Raw genomic sequence first — 17291 nt, 5'->3', positions numbered from 1 at the left:
TCCCTCTTGTGTTAGTGGGAACACTCCTGACATCCAGGACTTCCCCTTTCCCACGGCTTCTTTATCAACCAGCCACCAGATTTCATCCGCTGGCCAAGCGGCGAACAAAGCCAGAAAACCGCGGCGAGATTTTCATTTCAATTTGCTGCCAAAAATGCCCACAGATTCCGACGAGGGTTTTCCATGGAAAGCGGAAAATGGCCAGTGGGGAGTGGGTGGTGTTGAGCAGCAGACACGCAGTCGTTTGGTCGCTCGTTCGCCAATTTAGTTTTAACGGTGCAGCTGCTGCTTGTGTTATCATTCAATTGCCGCCTGCACTGAAATTTTGCATACCAGGTACACGGATTAGAGGTGTTGGCTTGAACGGGAAAATCCAAACTAAAGCTCGAAAATATTTTAAAGATACAGCTAGATTGAGAAGTAACTTAAAGATATTTTATATTATTTAATTTTAGTTAGTTAGCGTAGATGATTGCACTGCATATGAATAACCATCTGAGAAGGCCATTAACTGATTTTCCGAGTGCATCCGATTAGTATCTATAACCATGAGTAATGACCACTCCCGCCAGTAACTCCCATCTGCAGCCACGTCAAGGATTTTGGCCGGATTCCGGTCGGGCTTAATTGGGCGAGTGCAATGCTCACTTGGAGCGGGCCACTTGACTTGCCGGCCGAACAGCAGCCGTCGATGGAGCGCCTGGCAAAATTAGCTTAAGTTACCCCCGGCGCAGTCGTATCTACTCCCCATTTCCCTGGCCAACTACTCAACTCCCCCATTTCCATTCTCACCTCGACCCCAAAAGGCGATAGTTGTTGACAAGGATAACGGCCCGTTGGGCATTTTGACCAAGCGCCAAGTGCATGACTATCTGATTGCATTCTATGCCAATTTTGGCCGGAAAAGCGTTTAAAACATCGAACTGCGTGGGGGAAACGTGCTCGGAATTTAAGCTGCACTGCGAGAAAATGGGTATTATTCGAAAGAAGAGGTAGATGCCGTTTTTAATATTTAAAAACGCAATGTCCTACAATGTAAACCTAGACTGTGATATTTTCCGATTTTTTCAGTGCCTCTGAACCAGAATAGAAGCCTAATCCCCACGAGAGTTCGCTTCACTTGCATACCACATTGGTTTAATTCAATAAAATGTTAAAACAAACTTGTATCTGCGGCCACATCGCTTATGAGTCAGCGTTTTAAATTGCTTTTGTTCGTTGCCTGGAGCTCCATGTCCGCGGGCCACTTTCAGCTATGCTGCTCAAAAGTCTGGAAAGTAATTCTATTAAAATATCAAAAAAAAAAAAGTAATAGCCACGCTCGACCAGAAGAACTAACTACATGAACTAACGCGTTGAGAGGGCGGGGTTACGAACTCGATAGCATTTTAGCTGGATAAACAAATTTCTTTGGCGGGCGAACGAGAGCCGGGCAAATATGAAATTCCATTAATTTGATGGATGCTCCGGGCGCCAAGAAGTGGAGGAAGTGTGTGATGGCACTTCGAGTACAACACCATGCACCCCACGGGGCGTATGATTAATGCAATTTCCTGTTGCCGACAGGCAAGTCAGTGTCAGCGGAAGCACAATGCATTTATTAATGAAGAACAAATCAATTCAATTCAAGATAGCAATATAATACATAATTATATATGTATTTCCTTAGATACGTTTTGAATAGTTGAAATATAATAGTTGCAGCGAAAAATCATAATTGAATTTGATCTATTATGGTTTTTTGCCCTTCTGTATACTCTGTTTTCATTTCGAAAACTAGTGATCGTAGCTATATTGAAAAATACCTTTCAGACTCTTATGCAATAGAAGGCACAAGTATAATTCACACAATGGTAAGGCAAACTTTTATCTCGCAATTTTAAATGCAATTTTTGCTATCAGCAAATAGCTAGTTCTTATTCTACCTAATCTAAAATTCATTTGCTTAATAGAAATAGTATTCAGTTGTTGCATAACCTCAAGATCAGAAATGTATAAAAGCAGCGTACTTCTTGTGGTAAAGAGCAAGTTCTTCCAGAGCACCAAGAACCGAGTCCGCAATGTTTTCCAAGTGCTTTCATCTGCTTTTCGCAGTACATTTGCTGATTTCTCCCGTGGTACCTGACCTTTTGGAGCCATCTGAACGCATCATCGGCGGAAGCAGCATAGACATCACTAATGTTCCGTGGCAGGTGTCCTTACTTCACTACGGCAAACAGTTTTGCGGCGGATCTATCTACAGTCAAACCATAATTATAACAGCTGCCCACTGTGTTGAAGCAAGAGATTTGTCAATTCGAGCAGGATCCTCGCTCCATGATAGCGGTGGAGTTGTGGTGGCAGTGGAATCCTTTATAATTCACCCAGAATATGATAGAAGTAATTTTGAGAACGACGTAGCCATCCTCAAACTGCGCAGTCCCTTAACTTTTTCCGATTCCATCCAAACAATTCCCCTGGCCAAGACGGATCCTCCCACGTCGTCTTCGGCGCTAGCCACTGGCTGGGGATTTGGTTATTTTTATACTAAACCACGACAACTTCAGGGAGTTGATCTCCTTATTCGGCCGCGGGTCGTTTGTAAATTGAAATATGGCAGCAGTATGTTCGATGGGGACATCTGCGCGGGAAGAATTGGAAAAGGCGGCTGTGATGGAGATTCCGGTGGACCCTTGGTCTTCAACGACCAGCTGGTGGGGATCACATCGAGAAAGGGAAACTTACTTTGCTTGTCATCTTCTCTGTACGCTAGCGTGGCGTATTACCGTAACTGGATCCTCAGTGCCATCGATGAATTGAATTTCCAAGGAGCCGCTAAAAATGTGTAATTTACGCCTTTTCAACATAACTTTCGCAGCAACAACTACTGTTGTTCATAAATCCAGTTTTGTAAAATAAATACTTTGAATAGTTTTACGAAACTAAACTTTTTACGTTCTTTCTATTATATATTTTATATATATATTTCTACTGATAAATTTTGTATTTATATATACCAATTTCGTGAGTAAAAATATCTTATTCAACATGGTTAATAAATAAAGACGAGACACAACAAAATATTTCAAAATCATATAATAAATTTTTAAGATGTGATTAAAGACAAACTAAAAATCGTATTTTTCAACTTGATTTCAGCCAATTCAACACAATACATTTTCCTTTGGGCAAAATATTTAATATAATATGACAAAATATTTAATATAATATGCAAGCTTAAAGTCTAAACACACTTATAGTTTTGTTTTATTTATATTTATTTATTTATCTGATTTCGCTGACATCCGACCATATTACTGAAATGAGGCAATAGCATTTAAGATCCATTCACGGAAATAGGGAACACTGACGAAGAATGTACTGGCTTGGCAACCTTTTCGACCCCAGGAGACAACACCCACAAGTTGTTTGTTGACCACCAACGGTCCTCCAGAGTCGCCATGACAAGCGGTTCTTCTATAAGTGCCTGCGCATATTAGTGAGGGATCAAAGAGTCTGCAGGAGAACATGCTTTTGATGTGCAGGGTTAATCCTTGAAGATGTGTTGGATATAGCTTCGTCCCATCGTTAAAGATATAAGACACTCCCCAGCCAGAGACGAGGGCAATCGATCCAGGAGAAGGTTTCGTCTTAGCCAGAGAAATGGGCTGAACTTTGCTTGTGAACTCAAGTGGCGTACTTAAACTAACGATTGCGATGTCGTTTATATTACGATCATACGCATATTCTTCGTGGATTATTATGGCGGCCACATCGACAAGGGTTCCATTGGAATCTGTTAGGACGGATCCTGCGCGAACTTGATATCCTTGGTCATCTTTCCGATTGCCGTTCTTATCAAAAAAGCAATGGGCCGCAGTAACGATGATACTTTCGCTGTAAATAGAGCCGCCGCACACAAGGTCGCCATAAAGTTGCAAGGACACCTGCCAGGGAGCCTGTTCGATTCCAATGGGCTCTCCGCCGATGATACGTTGTTCCCATCGGCTTACTCGTCCTGCGGACAGGAAGTGGAGCGCCAGGAGCAGCAGGAAGCTTTCGATGAACATCTCGACCAGATGGGATGATTCTTTGGGTTGCAGTGGCTTCACCTCCGAAATACCAAGTCTTTTATATTGTCCAAATAGCAATATTCTAATTTCGGCTATCTAATGGGCTAAATTTAAAAACTAAATTTAAAAACAATTTTTAATTTAAAGCAAAAGATAGCTCACTATTTGTGCAAAGCAATCAAAATAGTTCTTGAAGTTTTTAAAAAACACCTCATTCGCTAAATATAGACATCGTATATAATGTTTTTCCTTTTTGGTTAAAAAATATCAAATTATTTTTCTGTAAATATGCATGCAGAAGCCATACCATTACTGGTAGTTTCTAATTAGAAAAGTTTGCAATTTGTTCTGCTCTGCATTTAGAAATATTTGCAGATAACTTCAAACTGCAGGAGCTATCCAAATGGGTATAAAAGACACGTTCTTTTGGAGGTAAAGCCACTGCAATCGAAAGTATCGTCCAAACTAGTCGAAATGTTCATCGAAAGCTTCCTGCTCCTATTGGCGCTGAACTTCCTGTCCGCAGGACGATTAAACCGACCCGAAGAACGCATAATCGGTGGTTACCCCGCTGAAATCGAAGCTTTTCCCTGGATGGTGTCCTTCCAAATAAACGGACACCATGCTTGTGGAGGGTCCATTTACAGCAATGATACCATCATAACAGCGGCACATTGCTTTTTCTATAAAGGAAGAAGGCTGGATGACCGACTCTTTGTAATTCGCGCTGGATCCACCTCGAGGAAATCCAGTGGAACTCTTGTCAAAGTGGACTCCGTAATACTCCATGAGAATTTCGTTTTCGAATTACTTCAAAACGACATCGCCGTTGTTCGCTTAAGTGAACGACTTGAGTTTACCAACCAAGTGCAGCCCATTCCTTTGGCCGAGTCCAATCCTGAACCTGGAACGATGTCCCTTGTAGCTGGCTGGGGACAAATCTACGAGACAGAGGATCTGGTCGTAAGACCCATAAATATTCTAGTAGTAAAGCTCCGCATCCAACCGCCTAACCACTGTATTGTATCCTATGGTCAATCAACAATTTGCGCTGGAAATTCTAAGCAAAGCACTTGCAGAGGCGACTCTGGAGGATCATTGGTAATTGATTCGCAACTTGTGGGTGTTGTTTCCGGAGGGGGTTGCGATTCACCGACATTGTTGACAAGTGTGCCCTTCTTCCGAGAATGGATTTTGAATACTACTAACTCTTTGCCCTAACATGTTTAAATAAAATAAATATTCACTGCAGCAAAAGCAAAAGAAACTGTGTGTATTCTTTTAAAGTTAAAGCTTTCACCGTTTGTTTTAACAAATAATAACAATAAATAATATTATATGATTTTTGTAGATATTTATGATATGAAATTTAGAGAAAATTGGATGTTTTCAATAGGGATTTTGATCGATACAAATAGTCGCACAGCGAAAGTTTAAGATAACGATAAAACATTTTCCAATTTTTCTAAAAATCACACAAATTTTATATATTCAGATCTAAGTTCTTATGAATTGAAAATTTTATTGTGGGTACATCAAAGTGGGACAATCCATATTTCAAGTACTATTTTGATTTGGTTTTTCAAACAAATCGATTTTTCCGGAAATTAGAAAATGAAACTATGTGAAAAATTGAATATTTTTACAGATTTTGTATTTTATTAAAATAATTGCACAGGTATCTAAAAAAAAAAAGGTATCTAAATCGAAAAATAATTTTGTACTCCTGTTTGTTTTCAGAGATATTTTGTCGCATTTTCCGAACTTCAAATTCCTTTCTATTTTAAGGACCTAAAAGATAAGAGCTCAAGAAAGTATAAGCCATATTATTCCACTTAACGCGTGTCACACATTTAGATATTCATATAATTGATTTATTTTATTGTCAGTTACCCACAACATCCATTAACATTCCTTTGCTACCATGACAGAAGTACGAAATTCCCCATTCCACCGAGGTATACCTATAAAAAACGTTCAATCCTTTGGTGAAATCACTCGTAACTTCACCTGTAGTTGAAATGTTTGTGCAGTGGATTTTCCTGGCCTTCAGCGTCACCCTGGTTTCCTCTAAATGGACTCCGGAACGAATCGTGGGAGGTGACCAGATATCCATTCTATCAGTTCCCTGGCAGGCTTCCATTTTGTGGTTTGGATATCATCACTGCGGTGCAGCCATCTACAGTGAAGACATCGTCATAACGGCAGCCCACTGCCTCACCGGTTCCGACTCCGAGTTCCTCTCAGTGAGAGTCGGCTCATCGTACACATTATTCGGTGGTCAGGTGGTGGGGGTATCCAGTTTCCTGTTACACGAGGAGTACGGCCGGTCCTGGTCCAACGATATAGCCGTGATGAGGCTTCAGTCGAAGCTCCGGCTGGGAACTGGAGTCAGTGTCATTCCCTTGGCTGATACTTCTCCGGCCAGTGGATCTCCTGCCATCGTTTCGGGATGGGGAGCCATTGGTTACAAGAAGAAGTACCCCAAGTCCATACTGTCCGCTTCGGTGAGCATTGTGGACCACGATCAGTGTCGCAGGTCGTACGGAAGAAAAATCACCAAGGACATGATCTGTGCGGCCGCTCCAGGAAAGGATGCCTGCTCCGGCGATTCGGGAGGTCCTCTGGTCTCCGGTAACAAGCTCGTCGGGATCGTTTCCTTCGGCAAGGAGTGCGCTCATTCCAAATTCCCTGGAGTCTACGCAAACGTGGCTGAGCTGAAGCCCTGGATATTAAGCGCTATCGAAAGAATAACTAACTCAAAATAAATTAAAGTACTTAACTGTACTGGGAAGTTACAACATATTTCAGCCATGTGCAGATCCTTGTTTTCCTGGAGTCCAAGTTGTTGGAGACATTCAAGGAATTTTAATGATTTATTGCGCATGTGGAATTTCTTATTTTTAACTACTGGTATTCATTTTGCTTTTGGTTTCTGCTATGTGTGGTCTTCGTAAAATGTTCATTAAAATTCTTTTCTTAATTATTTCTTCCAAGTGGGCTACTCGAAACCCTTTAAAAGCGGGACTAGCCCGGATCGAAGTCATTCTCAGCTAGTCGCGTTCGAAATGCTCCTCAAGTGGCTTGTTCTGGTCGCCAGCGTCACCCTGATCTCGGCAGGATCTTCTCCAGAGCGAATAGTGGGTGGCTACCCTGTGCCTATTTCAGAAGTTCCCTGGCAGGCGGGACTCCTGTATTTGGGAAAATTCATTTGCGGTGCAGTTATCTACAGTGACAAGATCATTATAACAGCAGCTCACTGTGTTGACAACCCCTTCGATACACTATATTCCGTCAAAGTTGGATCCGTATGGAAGACCTTGGGAGGACAGCACGCCAGGGTTGCTGTCATTCGGAAGCATGAAGACTACTTAACTTCTGCCATTTTGTTCAACGATATTGCCGTAATGCGACTGGTGGACAGTCTAATTTTTAATGCCGACGTAAGACCTATTCCACTGGCCGACAGTGCACCCGCAGCGGGAGCTGAAGCCTCGGTTTCTGGTTGGGGAGAAATCGGAATCCTCTGGCTACAACCTATAAGCCTATTGAAAACCACAGTGAAAATACTAGACCCGACTGTCTGTAAGCGGTCCTATCAATACATCACCGAAACTATGATTTGCGCCGCCGCTCTCGGAAGGGATGCCTGTCGTGGAGACTCCGGCGGACCTCTCGTCTCCGGTGGCCAACTAGTTGGCATTGTCTCCTACGGCATAGGGTGCGCCAATCCCTTCTTCCCCGGAGTCTACGCCAATGTGGCAGTGCTGAAACCTTGGATCTTAAATGCCATTGAACAGCTTTAAATATTTGTAACAATACTTAAGACATTAATATTGGCATCTTAATGGATACATATTATTCTTAAAGCATTCAAATTGAAGGTACAGCAAAAATTCCTTTATTTAATACCATCTTCGAATGCACTACACTTCCTTTCCTTTCGATGCCCAAGAAGACTGACTCCCCCATTTCAAGGATTGCCTGCAAGTTAATATCCTCGCCGAGTTTGGGGCAAGAAAAAGCGATTTCCGAGTCATTGGGCAATGCAAACTGTGCAGTATAATCGCATGATATATGCCTAATCTCTGCTGCAAGCGCCACATCGCCGGGAAAATGGAAAACGGAGCCCGGGGAAAATACCCAGCCGCTAAGCCAGAGAGGAAGCTGCCTCTGGAGAGTCAATTCCAGCGATTAAATTAAGAATGCATAACTTGCAGGGTTAACAATGTTGCCAGGCGCTGGCTGGAGTGCAGGGAGTCCGGGGTATCGGCGGAAGGACCTCTGGAACAGGGTGCAATTGCCTTGACAGGAGCACGAACCGAGTCCCTGATTTTTATTTGCCATTCTCTTTGCAGCCATTTCTCCGCTCTTTCGCGGGAGAAAGCAAAAGGAAAGTGGGCAGAGGTGCAACTTCTGCTACTTATCTGCTTTTTTCAATTTGCGATTTGTTTGCTGCAGCCAGTGCCATCAAGACACTGTAAAAAAAACTGTATGAATCTCTTTTAAGCCTTAATTTTCAGTGAAAGTCAGCTTCATCTATTGAAACTACTTAAAATGTGATAATAATACGCTTTCCATGGGGTAATTCCACACATTCCTTGACCACATATACTAAATATTTTCCTCAGTGTGCGCCTCCTGACCTCAGCGCCATTATCCTTCCCCCTCTCCCCGCTCGCATCGAGAAAGTCATGTCGGAGGCGTCCTGTTTCTGGTTCCCCTTCCTGTTTGCTTATTTGTTTGCCCTCCTGGACGTGGAACGTGCCTGGTCGGGCCTTTTATAAACATCTTGTATAACTGGCGGGCAGTTTCCCTCACCAGCCGCCCACTTTCACTCGGCTTTCTCCAAGCTCTCCCTGTATTTGTTTTTAATACAATTTCTTTTCTGCTGCGCTCTGCTTTGAGTTCGGCAAATAGTTTTCATAAATGTTGTGCTTATGGTATAATGGAGGAGCACGGCGGAGGACCCAGAGGTCTGTGGTGGCCATCTCGTTTAATTTGTTCACTCGCGACTGCAGAAAACAAAAGCCAACCAGCTGAGGCCAGGACAAGTTTCCATTAAAGTGGAAGATTCCCACACCTTTTTGTGTTCCCATTTTACAGCTGGGTTTATGCGGAGAAGATTGTGATATCTGCCAGAAGTCAAAGGGAGGAAGATCGAGAACAAAACATTCAAATAATCAAAGTGCCTAGAAGTATGCATATATGTAATAATAAATTAAATTATTTTTAGTGCATAATATTGCCTAGCATTTCTGGTTTCATATATTAAATACACTTTCGACCATGCTCCGCATAAGTGTAAGCCAAAAAAATGCCAGACATATAATTGAATTAATCCCAACTATTGTTTTGCCTTTTTTAGCTACCTCTTTTGTTTACTCCGCTCACAGAATCCCACACAGTGCTAAAAAAAAGTTAGCACACATGCACTATTAGCTTACGACAGCATATTTGCAATGTGTACGTTAACTTTTTCGACCACCAGACATTAAGCACACACATACTTACAAAACAGCGAAAAAAAGGGTTAAGTCCAGGCAACAACAACAAAGATAAGGCTCCCAGCTGCATTTGTGGGCGGTTGAGCGGAAAGGGGCGGGGCTAAAGGGCAGCATGTGTCTTTATTGCCGGCTTTTAAATGTTAACAAAGTGCGTACTTTGTTGTGTGCTTAACTGGCATTAAGAGCGACTAAAGCCACACACACGAAGGCCACAATCATTAACTTGTATTTTCATACGGAGTGCAGCCCATTAAGAAAGAAACGCATTTTTAAAAAGCACTAATTTGGAATTAACCTTGCATAACATATCCTTCATGCTGCAGTCCTTGCTTGAAATCGATGTTCAATTAAATATGTTTGGTTTTTTATGAATATTTGGGTTTGTAAATTATTAAGTGCTATTGATATGGACATTGCATGCCTATGAAATTAATGAATAGTCGAGCAGATGTCAAATGGTTTCTAATACTCGTTTATTAGGTTCGAGCCATGTATGTATGTTAGCATTTGGCAAACGAAACCAAAGCCAAAATCTTTCGGTTGCCACCGAACTGAACTGAACTGAGATTGAGAACAATTTCTGGCAAGAAAACCGCACGACACTCTCGACCTGTCAGCACAAACAACACACACTGTTGCCCCCCCTACAGCGTCTCAAGGATGCCCTCCCCTATGCAGGACCTCACTCGCAGGACTCGCATCTGACATGGCCAAATATCGTATATTATGCATGCAATGCCAGGCAATGGCCAGAAGAATATTCAAAGCATTTAGCAACTCATTGTCCCTTTCGCCAGCAAAGCAGCTACGGAAAAGCACAAGACGATGGAGTCGGGCAGAAATGTATTCATGGAGCCCCAAATTGTATAATTTAAGTTTGCACATAAAATCACACCGCAAACTTGGAAAAAGGCCCGAAAAGTAGGAGCCGCAACAACAACAGCACTCAAGTGAACTGACATAGATACGGATATGTGAATGGGTAGCTCCATGTGCCACACAATATATGTACATATATGTATAAGGCGAAGATTCTACTGCTCTGGGATGGAGCCAGTGGTCTTAATATAAAATTCAGCAATTATTATTTTAAGAAATAATTTCAAAATTATACGTTTTATAAGCTAGCATTTTTCACAGGTCCTACGGTAACTTCTAGGTATCAAAAGTTGACGACCAGCGAGTTTTCCCAAGCGTTTTCCCACATTTCCTATGACCTTTTCCCGTGACTTGAAGATGGCCGTCTCTATTACACAGTTGAGCACACAGGAGTGCCGGATTTCCCAGCCACTCCACCCGCACACACATCAAATTTGAATATTTTAAAGAGGAAAACGGACGGAGGACGCAGGACACGCCGACAGAAGGCACAAAGCACAAAACTTGTGTGCCATAAAAACGCTATAAAATTGCACAAATGGCATCGGCGACGTGGAGATCCAGAGATATAGGGGGGGTTATATCTGTAAGTAAAACTTTCGGCCCGATATCTGCTGACCTAAGTGCGTGTGCACATGAACTTAAGCGAGTGTGGAGTGTGGAGTGGGTGTCCTGCAGGTCCTTGTGCTGCTCGGATTTCCAGCAATGTAAGTCATTGTCATCGCCTTCGTATCGGACTCATTTGCCAGGACATCTCGGCTGGCGTCCTTTGCAGCCCTTTGCCATCCGCAAAATGAAACCTGATTTCGCCTTAATTTTTCCTCTCTGTCTCTTTGGCTTTTTTGGGTTTTCCGGGGCGACAATCTCAACACCCAACACATCGGCAAAGTTATGGCACTCCGAGGCTTTCACACGGTCCATTTCAGGGCGACAAATTGGTCTTCAGGCTGTCAGCGCAAAAGGGTTTGTCCTCGAAGTGCTCAGCTCCTGAATTTTACGGTGAATTTTTGAGGCTCCAATGCGCATCCTTGGACTTCAGTTAGTTTGGGGCTTCTAACTTACAATGAACTTGGGAGACATTCTGTGGGCCGCCTTAATTAGAATGCCATAATGGAACTGCCGGCGTCCACACACTGGGCTCATAAATAATTTATGCGCCATGAAAACGAATGTGCGCAAATTTAAATAATCAAATTCAGGGGCAAATATTGCGCCCTCGGGGATTCACACACAATCATCAATCGAAAGAAACCACTTCGGGCCAAATCGAAATCGGGCTGCCAACTATTTGGGCAAAAGGTAGAAAGGATAAATGATTTTGCATAAAATTTAAGTGAATCCATTTTCCACCTGAGATTCAACCGGGCTGTCCATTCGCCCGGAACCTCAAAGGATTTCTTCTTCCATTTGGCTTTGCCGTCAATCTGTCACTTTAGGATAACAATTACGATAAGTGAGTTTGGATATTTATTAAGCCAATCAACAGATTATGCCAAACTTTAATTGTCTCGGCTTGTCAACTTTGTGCATTTGCCCGGAGATGCCTTTGTGTTTCGGAAACATGTGAGAAATTTAATACTTCTGGAATTGTGTTTCGTTTTCCGACTTTAGTAGGGAAGGGATTGCAGTTTTTCCATTATCTCTTTAAGTGGAAATATTTGCATATTTGCAGGTGCTTTCACGTGCATTGAAATTCCCACCGAAACCGTAAGATATTTTAATAACCAACTCTGCGATCAAACTATCACCCGGGCATTCGAAAACTTTCGTAGTTAGACTGGATTAAATTAAGAGCGAAAACTTGTGAGTACAAATACCATGTTTTTTCCCCCGCCGCCCAACTTTCGACCCGAATGCACCGCCACAACTCTCTAACTGCTCCCCGAGCTAAACCTCAAACACAGCACCCACAACAACGACAACTTTAATTAAGTGAAAATTATGATGCTGTCAGGAAAAGAAGTAGACGGCAGGCATCAGCACATTGGGTGGGTGGCCATTTTCGGGCGAGTGGGTGGCCGCTGGTCACACGTGGCGTATGAATAATGTAGAATCCCAACTAATTAAGCCAAGTAAATGCATTAGCAACAACCCGCCGCAGCCTCTTGTCCAAAAACTGCAATTTTGCACAGCTTTTCGGCGCTCCAAAAGCAGCAGCAACAATTTGGGTAACATATTGTATGTTTTAATTAAAAATTCTGTTCCAAATATGCAGCGAATCAGGGCGAAAACCAGTGTGCAGAAGGCAGTCTAAAGCATCCTGTAACTAAACCGTTTAATCAAGTCTTGTCGCGTCGAAAATTGGCATCTCTGCTCACCTCTTAGGTCCTGGCCCAGAGATCAATATCTGGAATATCCATTTCGGGTTTGGTGACCAATGCCATAACCAATGGAGCTGGAGGCACCGGCAATGCTCCTGCATAAGCCAAAAGACTAGAAAAGGCAAGACCCAGTATGAAGGACAGCTTCATTTTTACTACACTAAATTTTCAAGCCTCTTCAAAAATAGTTGTATTCTGTTTTGACATAAAGTTTAATGGTAACACGATGCATCAGTAATATAAGTAACTATCGTAGTAGTCGGAATCCGAATCATCATAGTAGTACGATCCTTCCTCTGATTCCTCACTTGATTCGGAGCTTTCATCTTCAGAGGAATCTTCAGATGACTCCTCACTTTCCGTGGTTTCTTGGCTGGATGCTTCACTAGTTTCCGTCGATGAAGATGAAGGTACTGTGGTCACCTCAAAAGCCTTTTCGCTGGAGTTTTCAGTCAATGTTGACAGTTCTTGGCTGGAACTCTCAGGTGCTTCACTAGTTTCCTCAGATGCTGATGATGGTGAAGTTACTGTGGGCCCCTCAGAAGTATCTTCGCTGGTGCTCACAGTCGATGGTTCACTAGTTGCCTCTGTGGATATTGATGACTTGGAAGGAACACTTCCTGCGGTCGAAAATTTGACCACTCGTAATCCAACTTGATTCTGGGAATTTTGCGAGTTTATTTTGGGCCTGGCAGCTGCGAAGACCAGGAAAGCTACGAAGTAAAAGCAAACACGTTGAGCGCGGAACATTTTCGGTTGAATATTGTGGAAATAGTGGATAAGCCTCTTGTGCCTCGTGAGGTTTATATACCTATCTTGAAGTTTAGGCTACTAATAGGTATTCCCAGCAGACTTGCACACTCGCTAGTTGGTTTTTTGTGTGAATAGTTTGCCATAAAACTTAATTGGCTCACGTTGTTGCGAGATAAGAAGTAACTTAAAAAATGTTTATAGAAATAGGTGTACTATTTATAAAAAATGCTCTGTAAGGAATTGAAAACGAAACGAAACATGATAATTGAAAGTAACCAACAAGCAAAGCAAATTAACCAATTATAAATACCAAACTTATATTTCATCAACACATGTACACATATTCACTAATATCCTACTCTTCCGTGGAGTTCTCAACATCATCTTCCCGCGGAGGCGGTTCCGTTTGCCACCTGTGGCCCATGGCATAGGGTGGCTTGGAGTAGGTCTTCACATAGAAGGTTCCGTTCTTGGGGATCGAGGGCTCCCCGCCCATCCGGAACTCTCCATCGCTCATCAGGAGAACCCAGGAGCCGTCATCGTGCCGCTCGCAGCGCGGTCCCCAAAATCCCGCCGGACTCGTCAGCGACTCTATGAAGTAGTCATGGGATCTCTTATGCGAACAGCCATAGACATAGCACTTCTTCTGATTCTTCCCATAGTTGGGATAGAAGGTGGCGTGTCCCACGGGCTGCTCGAAGCCAAAGCTAACGCTGGTTTGAATGGACTCCACGTAGGAGGCGTCACTAGCATCGATTCGGTACTCGTCGCTCTTCTCCCGGAACTGTGGACCCGCCGGATCCAAGGCGTATATGGTGTTGAATCGATATGGCATTATCTGCTTGCCAGCACTGCCGGCGATCTGCGCTCCCAACGAGTGTCCAATGACGTATACGTCATCGTAGTGCATGTTCGCCTCCTGGTTCAGATAGCGCACCAGTTCCGCCAGCAGGGCTCCCATGTCCTCCACCGTCTTGGCCACCTCGTAGTAGTTCACGTTCGTGGAAGTCTTGCTCCAGTCACATACGATCACATTGAAGTCTTCATAGGGGGCGGGCTCTCCATTGGGTCCCGGATTGGTCAGGCTGAGGTAGGCGTTTTTAACCTTCCTTATATGCGAACCCTTGCTCTGACTCATCCAGCCATGAATGACAATCCTAAAAATAAGCAGTCGGGAAAGTCAATATAAATGTAAACATAACTATATAATTTAAGACTGAACAGAGCTAATAGCAATGCCCCTTAGAATAAACAGATTTCGATTCATGTACATATGATATCAACTTCGCCTGATATCTTATCTTTTAATGCAAAATTGGTGTATTGTCTGGCGTATTTGGTGTAAATTTGTACAATTTCTATCTGTTAGCTATTATAATTTATTAACTTTTAATTAGCAATAAATCAAGTGTCAAGCCAATGGCAATGACTCAATGGCGATAATTCAAACGAAAGCTCAACCAAAAAATGTAAAGCAGAGAAACCTGTTTTCGTGTTAGTAGCGAAATATAAAAATTAAATTATTTGGTGAGAGCATTTAGCAAATATTTGTTTTGGTTCTATTCATTAGATTGTTGTTTTGCTCTCACATTAATTTCTGGGGCTTAGTGGTAGTAGGAATACTAAATACACTGCCAATTGTTGTGAGCTGAAAGGTTTGTACAGCTTTTAGCCATTATCTCACCGTTCAGTGTAATGAATTGATTGTTGCACACTCACTTCGCTGCAAAGTTCCCCTTCGATCGGGGCTTTAATCTTCCCGGAAATCCCGCTTACCTTGTCTGATGACGTGCATCGAAGCCCGAGTTCCTCAGGTTTTCCACATCGCCCACGAACAGTTCCCTTCCGCAGTCCGCGAAGTCCCGCTTGAAGAGTATGAACTGCATTTTGCCCCTCGAACTGGTGAAGGGTATGAGATGCTTGAAGAACTTCTTCCAGAACGAGGGATCCACCCCCAAGGTCTTCTTCTTCACCAGCGTGTAGTTGCAGGTGGCATTGGGATCGAGTTCGGTTTTCTCCGAGCTGCTGGCTGGAAAGCAAAGAGAAATTCTTTAAAGACGATATAGGAAACAGTTATTCTACTAGTGTTTGCAAACAAACTATATCAATCAATTGAATTCTACACTGATCTGTGATAAGACCTTGAAATGTGTGATATTACCCACCAAGCACGAGGGCCGCAAATGCCAAAAGCACGGCGCTCATGATGCTAATCCGTCCCAGCTGCGAGATCATGGCTGTTCCAAGATATCTCCCTCGGGGCTTCTGACCGATCGAGTGATCGAGTAGTGCGTCCGATGACCGATCTCCACCGTTATAGATTTCGCACGCCGGCGGAATGAGCCGCAGATCTGACCGGTCGACTGGTGCGTTCGCAACCAACTGACACAGCTCTCCGCCGATCTCTCGATGCGAGCTCCACTTTTAGAATCGGAGCGGAGAGCGCGGCGACCCCAAGTCTGCGCTCCGTGGGTTACTCACTCCAGTGATAACTAATCAGCGGAGCTCGCTCAATCTTACCCTCTCTCTCTCCTCATAGATCATTATGCTTCCTTATAGAGAGCATCGATTAGTTTAGCAGGCTGATGATCTTGAAAAGTAGAGGTATACAGAAAAAAAACTCTACCATTCTACGATACACCAAATACTTTTAATGTATTAATGTATCATGAAACTTTTAATTGTATTATGCAGTTTTAAGAAAACATCCTAACCAACAAATTGTTATGATTATACAAACCATAAGACCTTCTGGCGCTAATTGGCACGCATAAAAGGTTAACCGATCCATCCTTTCTTAACACAGATAAGTTAATTACCACATTAAGTTGACCTGCTGTAAAATCCAGAAAAAGGCTGCGTAATGAGTATGCTTTTCCGAATCCTGGGGCCACGTTTTTATGGCTGTCAGTCAGCGAATGATTATCGCAGATCCCGAAAATGCTCAGACCTATCGGCTAATTGCGTGGCCCTAATCACATTCGAAACCCGCTTAATTAGGCAGCCCCGAGTGCATAATTCATTAATCCAAACTCAAATGAGGCGACAAATTTTCAGTCACTTAGCGAGTCAGTTTTTCGGCTGGCAAAGAAAATGGAAAATTGGGGTGGGCGCGCGTGCGGGCGGGTTTTCTTGTGGCCTTTCCTGCCTTCCACCTGCGCCACATGAAAACGTTTTAATTATGCAAATTTGGGCTGCTGCCTTGTTGATTAGAAAATCCGCGAGGGGCAAAGCGAGTTACTTGGGCCCGCGACAAGGTATGCAGTTCACCTCAGATTGGCACAAGGACCTCCAGGCATCAATCAATACGCAAACAGATCCTGGGGGGCAGGACAAACAGCCCCTCCACCACGAGACCAATAAATTTGGCCAACCACCAATTAGATGTTGGAAATTAATTGGCAATGCCTCGCGGCCAACTGAAATGGAAGAAGGATGTGGTGCAGAATTCCTGCGGCTGAGGGCGAAATTTGAATTCGGTTCCTGGAAAAGGAAAATTCAGAGACTTGGTCACAGTTTTCCATCCCGAACAAATTTACTGCACTTTGAACTCCTTGTCATGTGTCGGAAAAAGTTTTTGCCCAGCTTGGAATGGGCTTAACTTAAAGACTGTTTCCCAGAGATTTACGTTAAAGGGTTTTGCCTTTTGCCTATATCGGAAAATTCAATAACTTCATTGGAATATGGCTTAAATAAAATGGTATAGAATAGTTTTGGCAACAACAATTCAAAATCCCACCTCCCTGGCTCGTCCACTTTCTCATCACTCCACCGATCAA

General features: G+C 43.1%; 7 protein-coding genes across 8 annotated transcripts; 4 read left to right on the top strand and 3 right to left on the bottom strand.

Moving 5' to 3' along the window:
- Positions 1-2039: 2039 nt before the first annotated feature.
- Positions 2040-2951, top strand: LOC117142437 (trypsin delta). Its single transcript, XM_033306402.1, has one exon. The coding sequence runs from the start codon at positions 2061-2063 to the stop codon at positions 2826-2828; it is 768 nt and encodes a 255-aa protein (XP_033162293.1). The 5' UTR covers positions 2040-2060; the 3' UTR covers positions 2829-2951.
- A 297-nt stretch (positions 2952-3248) lies between these two features.
- LOC117145833 (trypsin alpha-like) lies at positions 3249-4076 on the bottom strand. Its single transcript, XM_033311637.1, has one exon. The coding sequence runs from the start codon at positions 4047-4049 to the stop codon at positions 3294-3296; it is 756 nt and encodes a 251-aa protein (XP_033167528.1). The 5' UTR covers positions 4050-4076; the 3' UTR covers positions 3249-3293.
- A 423-nt stretch (positions 4077-4499) lies between these two features.
- Positions 4500-5305, top strand: LOC117146017 (trypsin alpha-like). The gene has a single exon (XM_033311948.1). The coding sequence runs from the start codon at positions 4527-4529 to the stop codon at positions 5271-5273; it is 747 nt and encodes a 248-aa protein (XP_033167839.1). The 5' UTR covers positions 4500-4526; the 3' UTR covers positions 5274-5305.
- A 763-nt stretch (positions 5306-6068) lies between these two features.
- Positions 6069-6857, top strand: LOC117145634 (trypsin alpha-3). Its single transcript, XM_033311357.1, has one exon. The coding sequence runs from the start codon at positions 6074-6076 to the stop codon at positions 6818-6820; it is 747 nt and encodes a 248-aa protein (XP_033167248.1). The 5' UTR covers positions 6069-6073; the 3' UTR covers positions 6821-6857.
- Positions 6858-7116: 259 nt separating this feature from the next.
- LOC117145056 (trypsin alpha-3) lies at positions 7117-7904 on the top strand. Its single transcript, XM_033310570.1, has one exon. It carries the CDS (start codon positions 7121-7123, stop codon positions 7856-7858), a length of 738 nt encoding a protein of 245 aa, XP_033166461.1. The 5' UTR covers positions 7117-7120; the 3' UTR covers positions 7859-7904.
- A 4442-nt stretch (positions 7905-12346) lies between these two features.
- On the bottom strand, positions 12347-13726 carry LOC117150541 (putative protein TPRXL). 2 transcript variants are annotated; one of them, XM_033317471.1, is made up of 2 exons: positions 12757-13726; positions 12347-12704 (listed from the first exon to the last, which is right to left on the bottom strand). In XM_033317471.1, the coding sequence occupies exon 1, from the start codon at positions 13507-13509 to the stop codon at positions 12991-12993; it is 519 nt and encodes a 172-aa protein (XP_033173362.1). In that variant the 5' UTR covers positions 13510-13726; the 3' UTR covers positions 12347-12704; positions 12757-12990. The 2 variants fall into 2 exon arrangements, with proteins under 2 accessions (XP_033173362.1, XP_033173361.1); XM_033317470.1 differs by having other exon boundaries at positions 12347-12698.
- A 78-nt stretch (positions 13727-13804) lies between these two features.
- LOC117150540 (phospholipase A1 VesT1.02) lies at positions 13805-15883 on the bottom strand. The gene is made up of 3 exons (XM_033317468.1): positions 15678-15883; positions 15289-15541; positions 13805-14669 (listed from the first exon to the last, which is right to left on the bottom strand). Exons 1-3 carry the CDS (start codon positions 15745-15747, stop codon positions 13868-13870), a joined length of 1125 nt encoding a protein of 374 aa, XP_033173359.1. The 5' UTR covers positions 15748-15883; the 3' UTR covers positions 13805-13867.
- Between the last annotated feature and the right edge of the window lie 1408 nt (positions 15884-17291).

Source organism: Drosophila mauritiana, chromosome 2L (assembly GCF_004382145.1).
Source record: "Drosophila mauritiana strain mau12 chromosome 2L, ASM438214v1, whole genome shotgun sequence".
Classification (NCBI taxonomy): domain Eukaryota; kingdom Metazoa; phylum Arthropoda; class Insecta; order Diptera; family Drosophilidae; genus Drosophila; species Drosophila mauritiana.
This window is presented reverse-complemented; position numbering and strand designations above follow the sequence as displayed.

Excerpts from the sequence above, each read along its gene's own strand:
- LOC117145634 (XM_033311357.1), top strand. The coding sequence starts at position 6,074 with ATGTTTGTGCAGTGGATTTTCCTGGCCTTCAGCGTCACCCTGGTTTCC.
- LOC117145833 (XM_033311637.1), bottom strand. The coding sequence starts at position 4,049 with ATGTTCATCGAAAGCTTCCTGCTGCTCCTGGCGCTCCACTTCCTGTCC.
- LOC117150540 (XM_033317468.1), bottom strand. The coding sequence starts at position 15,747 with ATGATCTCGCAGCTGGGACGGATTAGCATCATGAGCGCCGTGCTTTTG. Across the intron at positions 15,542-15,677 it reads ATTTGCGGCCCTCGTGCTTG|CCAGCAGCTCGGAGAAAACC; the intron begins GTGGGTAATATC and ends TTTGCTTTCCAG. Across the intron at positions 14,670-15,288 it reads GATGCACGTCATCAGACAAG|GATTGTCATTCATGGCTGGA; the intron begins GTAAGCGGGATT and ends GCTTATTTTTAG.
- LOC117142437 (XM_033306402.1), top strand. The coding sequence starts at position 2,061 with ATGTTTTCCAAGTGCTTTCATCTGCTTTTCGCAGTACATTTGCTGATT.
- LOC117150541 (XM_033317471.1), bottom strand. The coding sequence starts at position 13,509 with ATGTTCCGCGCTCAACGTGTTTGCTTTTACTTCGTAGCTTTCCTGGTC.
- LOC117145056 (XM_033310570.1), top strand. The coding sequence starts at position 7,121 with ATGCTCCTCAAGTGGCTTGTTCTGGTCGCCAGCGTCACCCTGATCTCG.
- LOC117146017 (XM_033311948.1), top strand. The coding sequence starts at position 4,527 with ATGTTCATCGAAAGCTTCCTGCTCCTATTGGCGCTGAACTTCCTGTCC.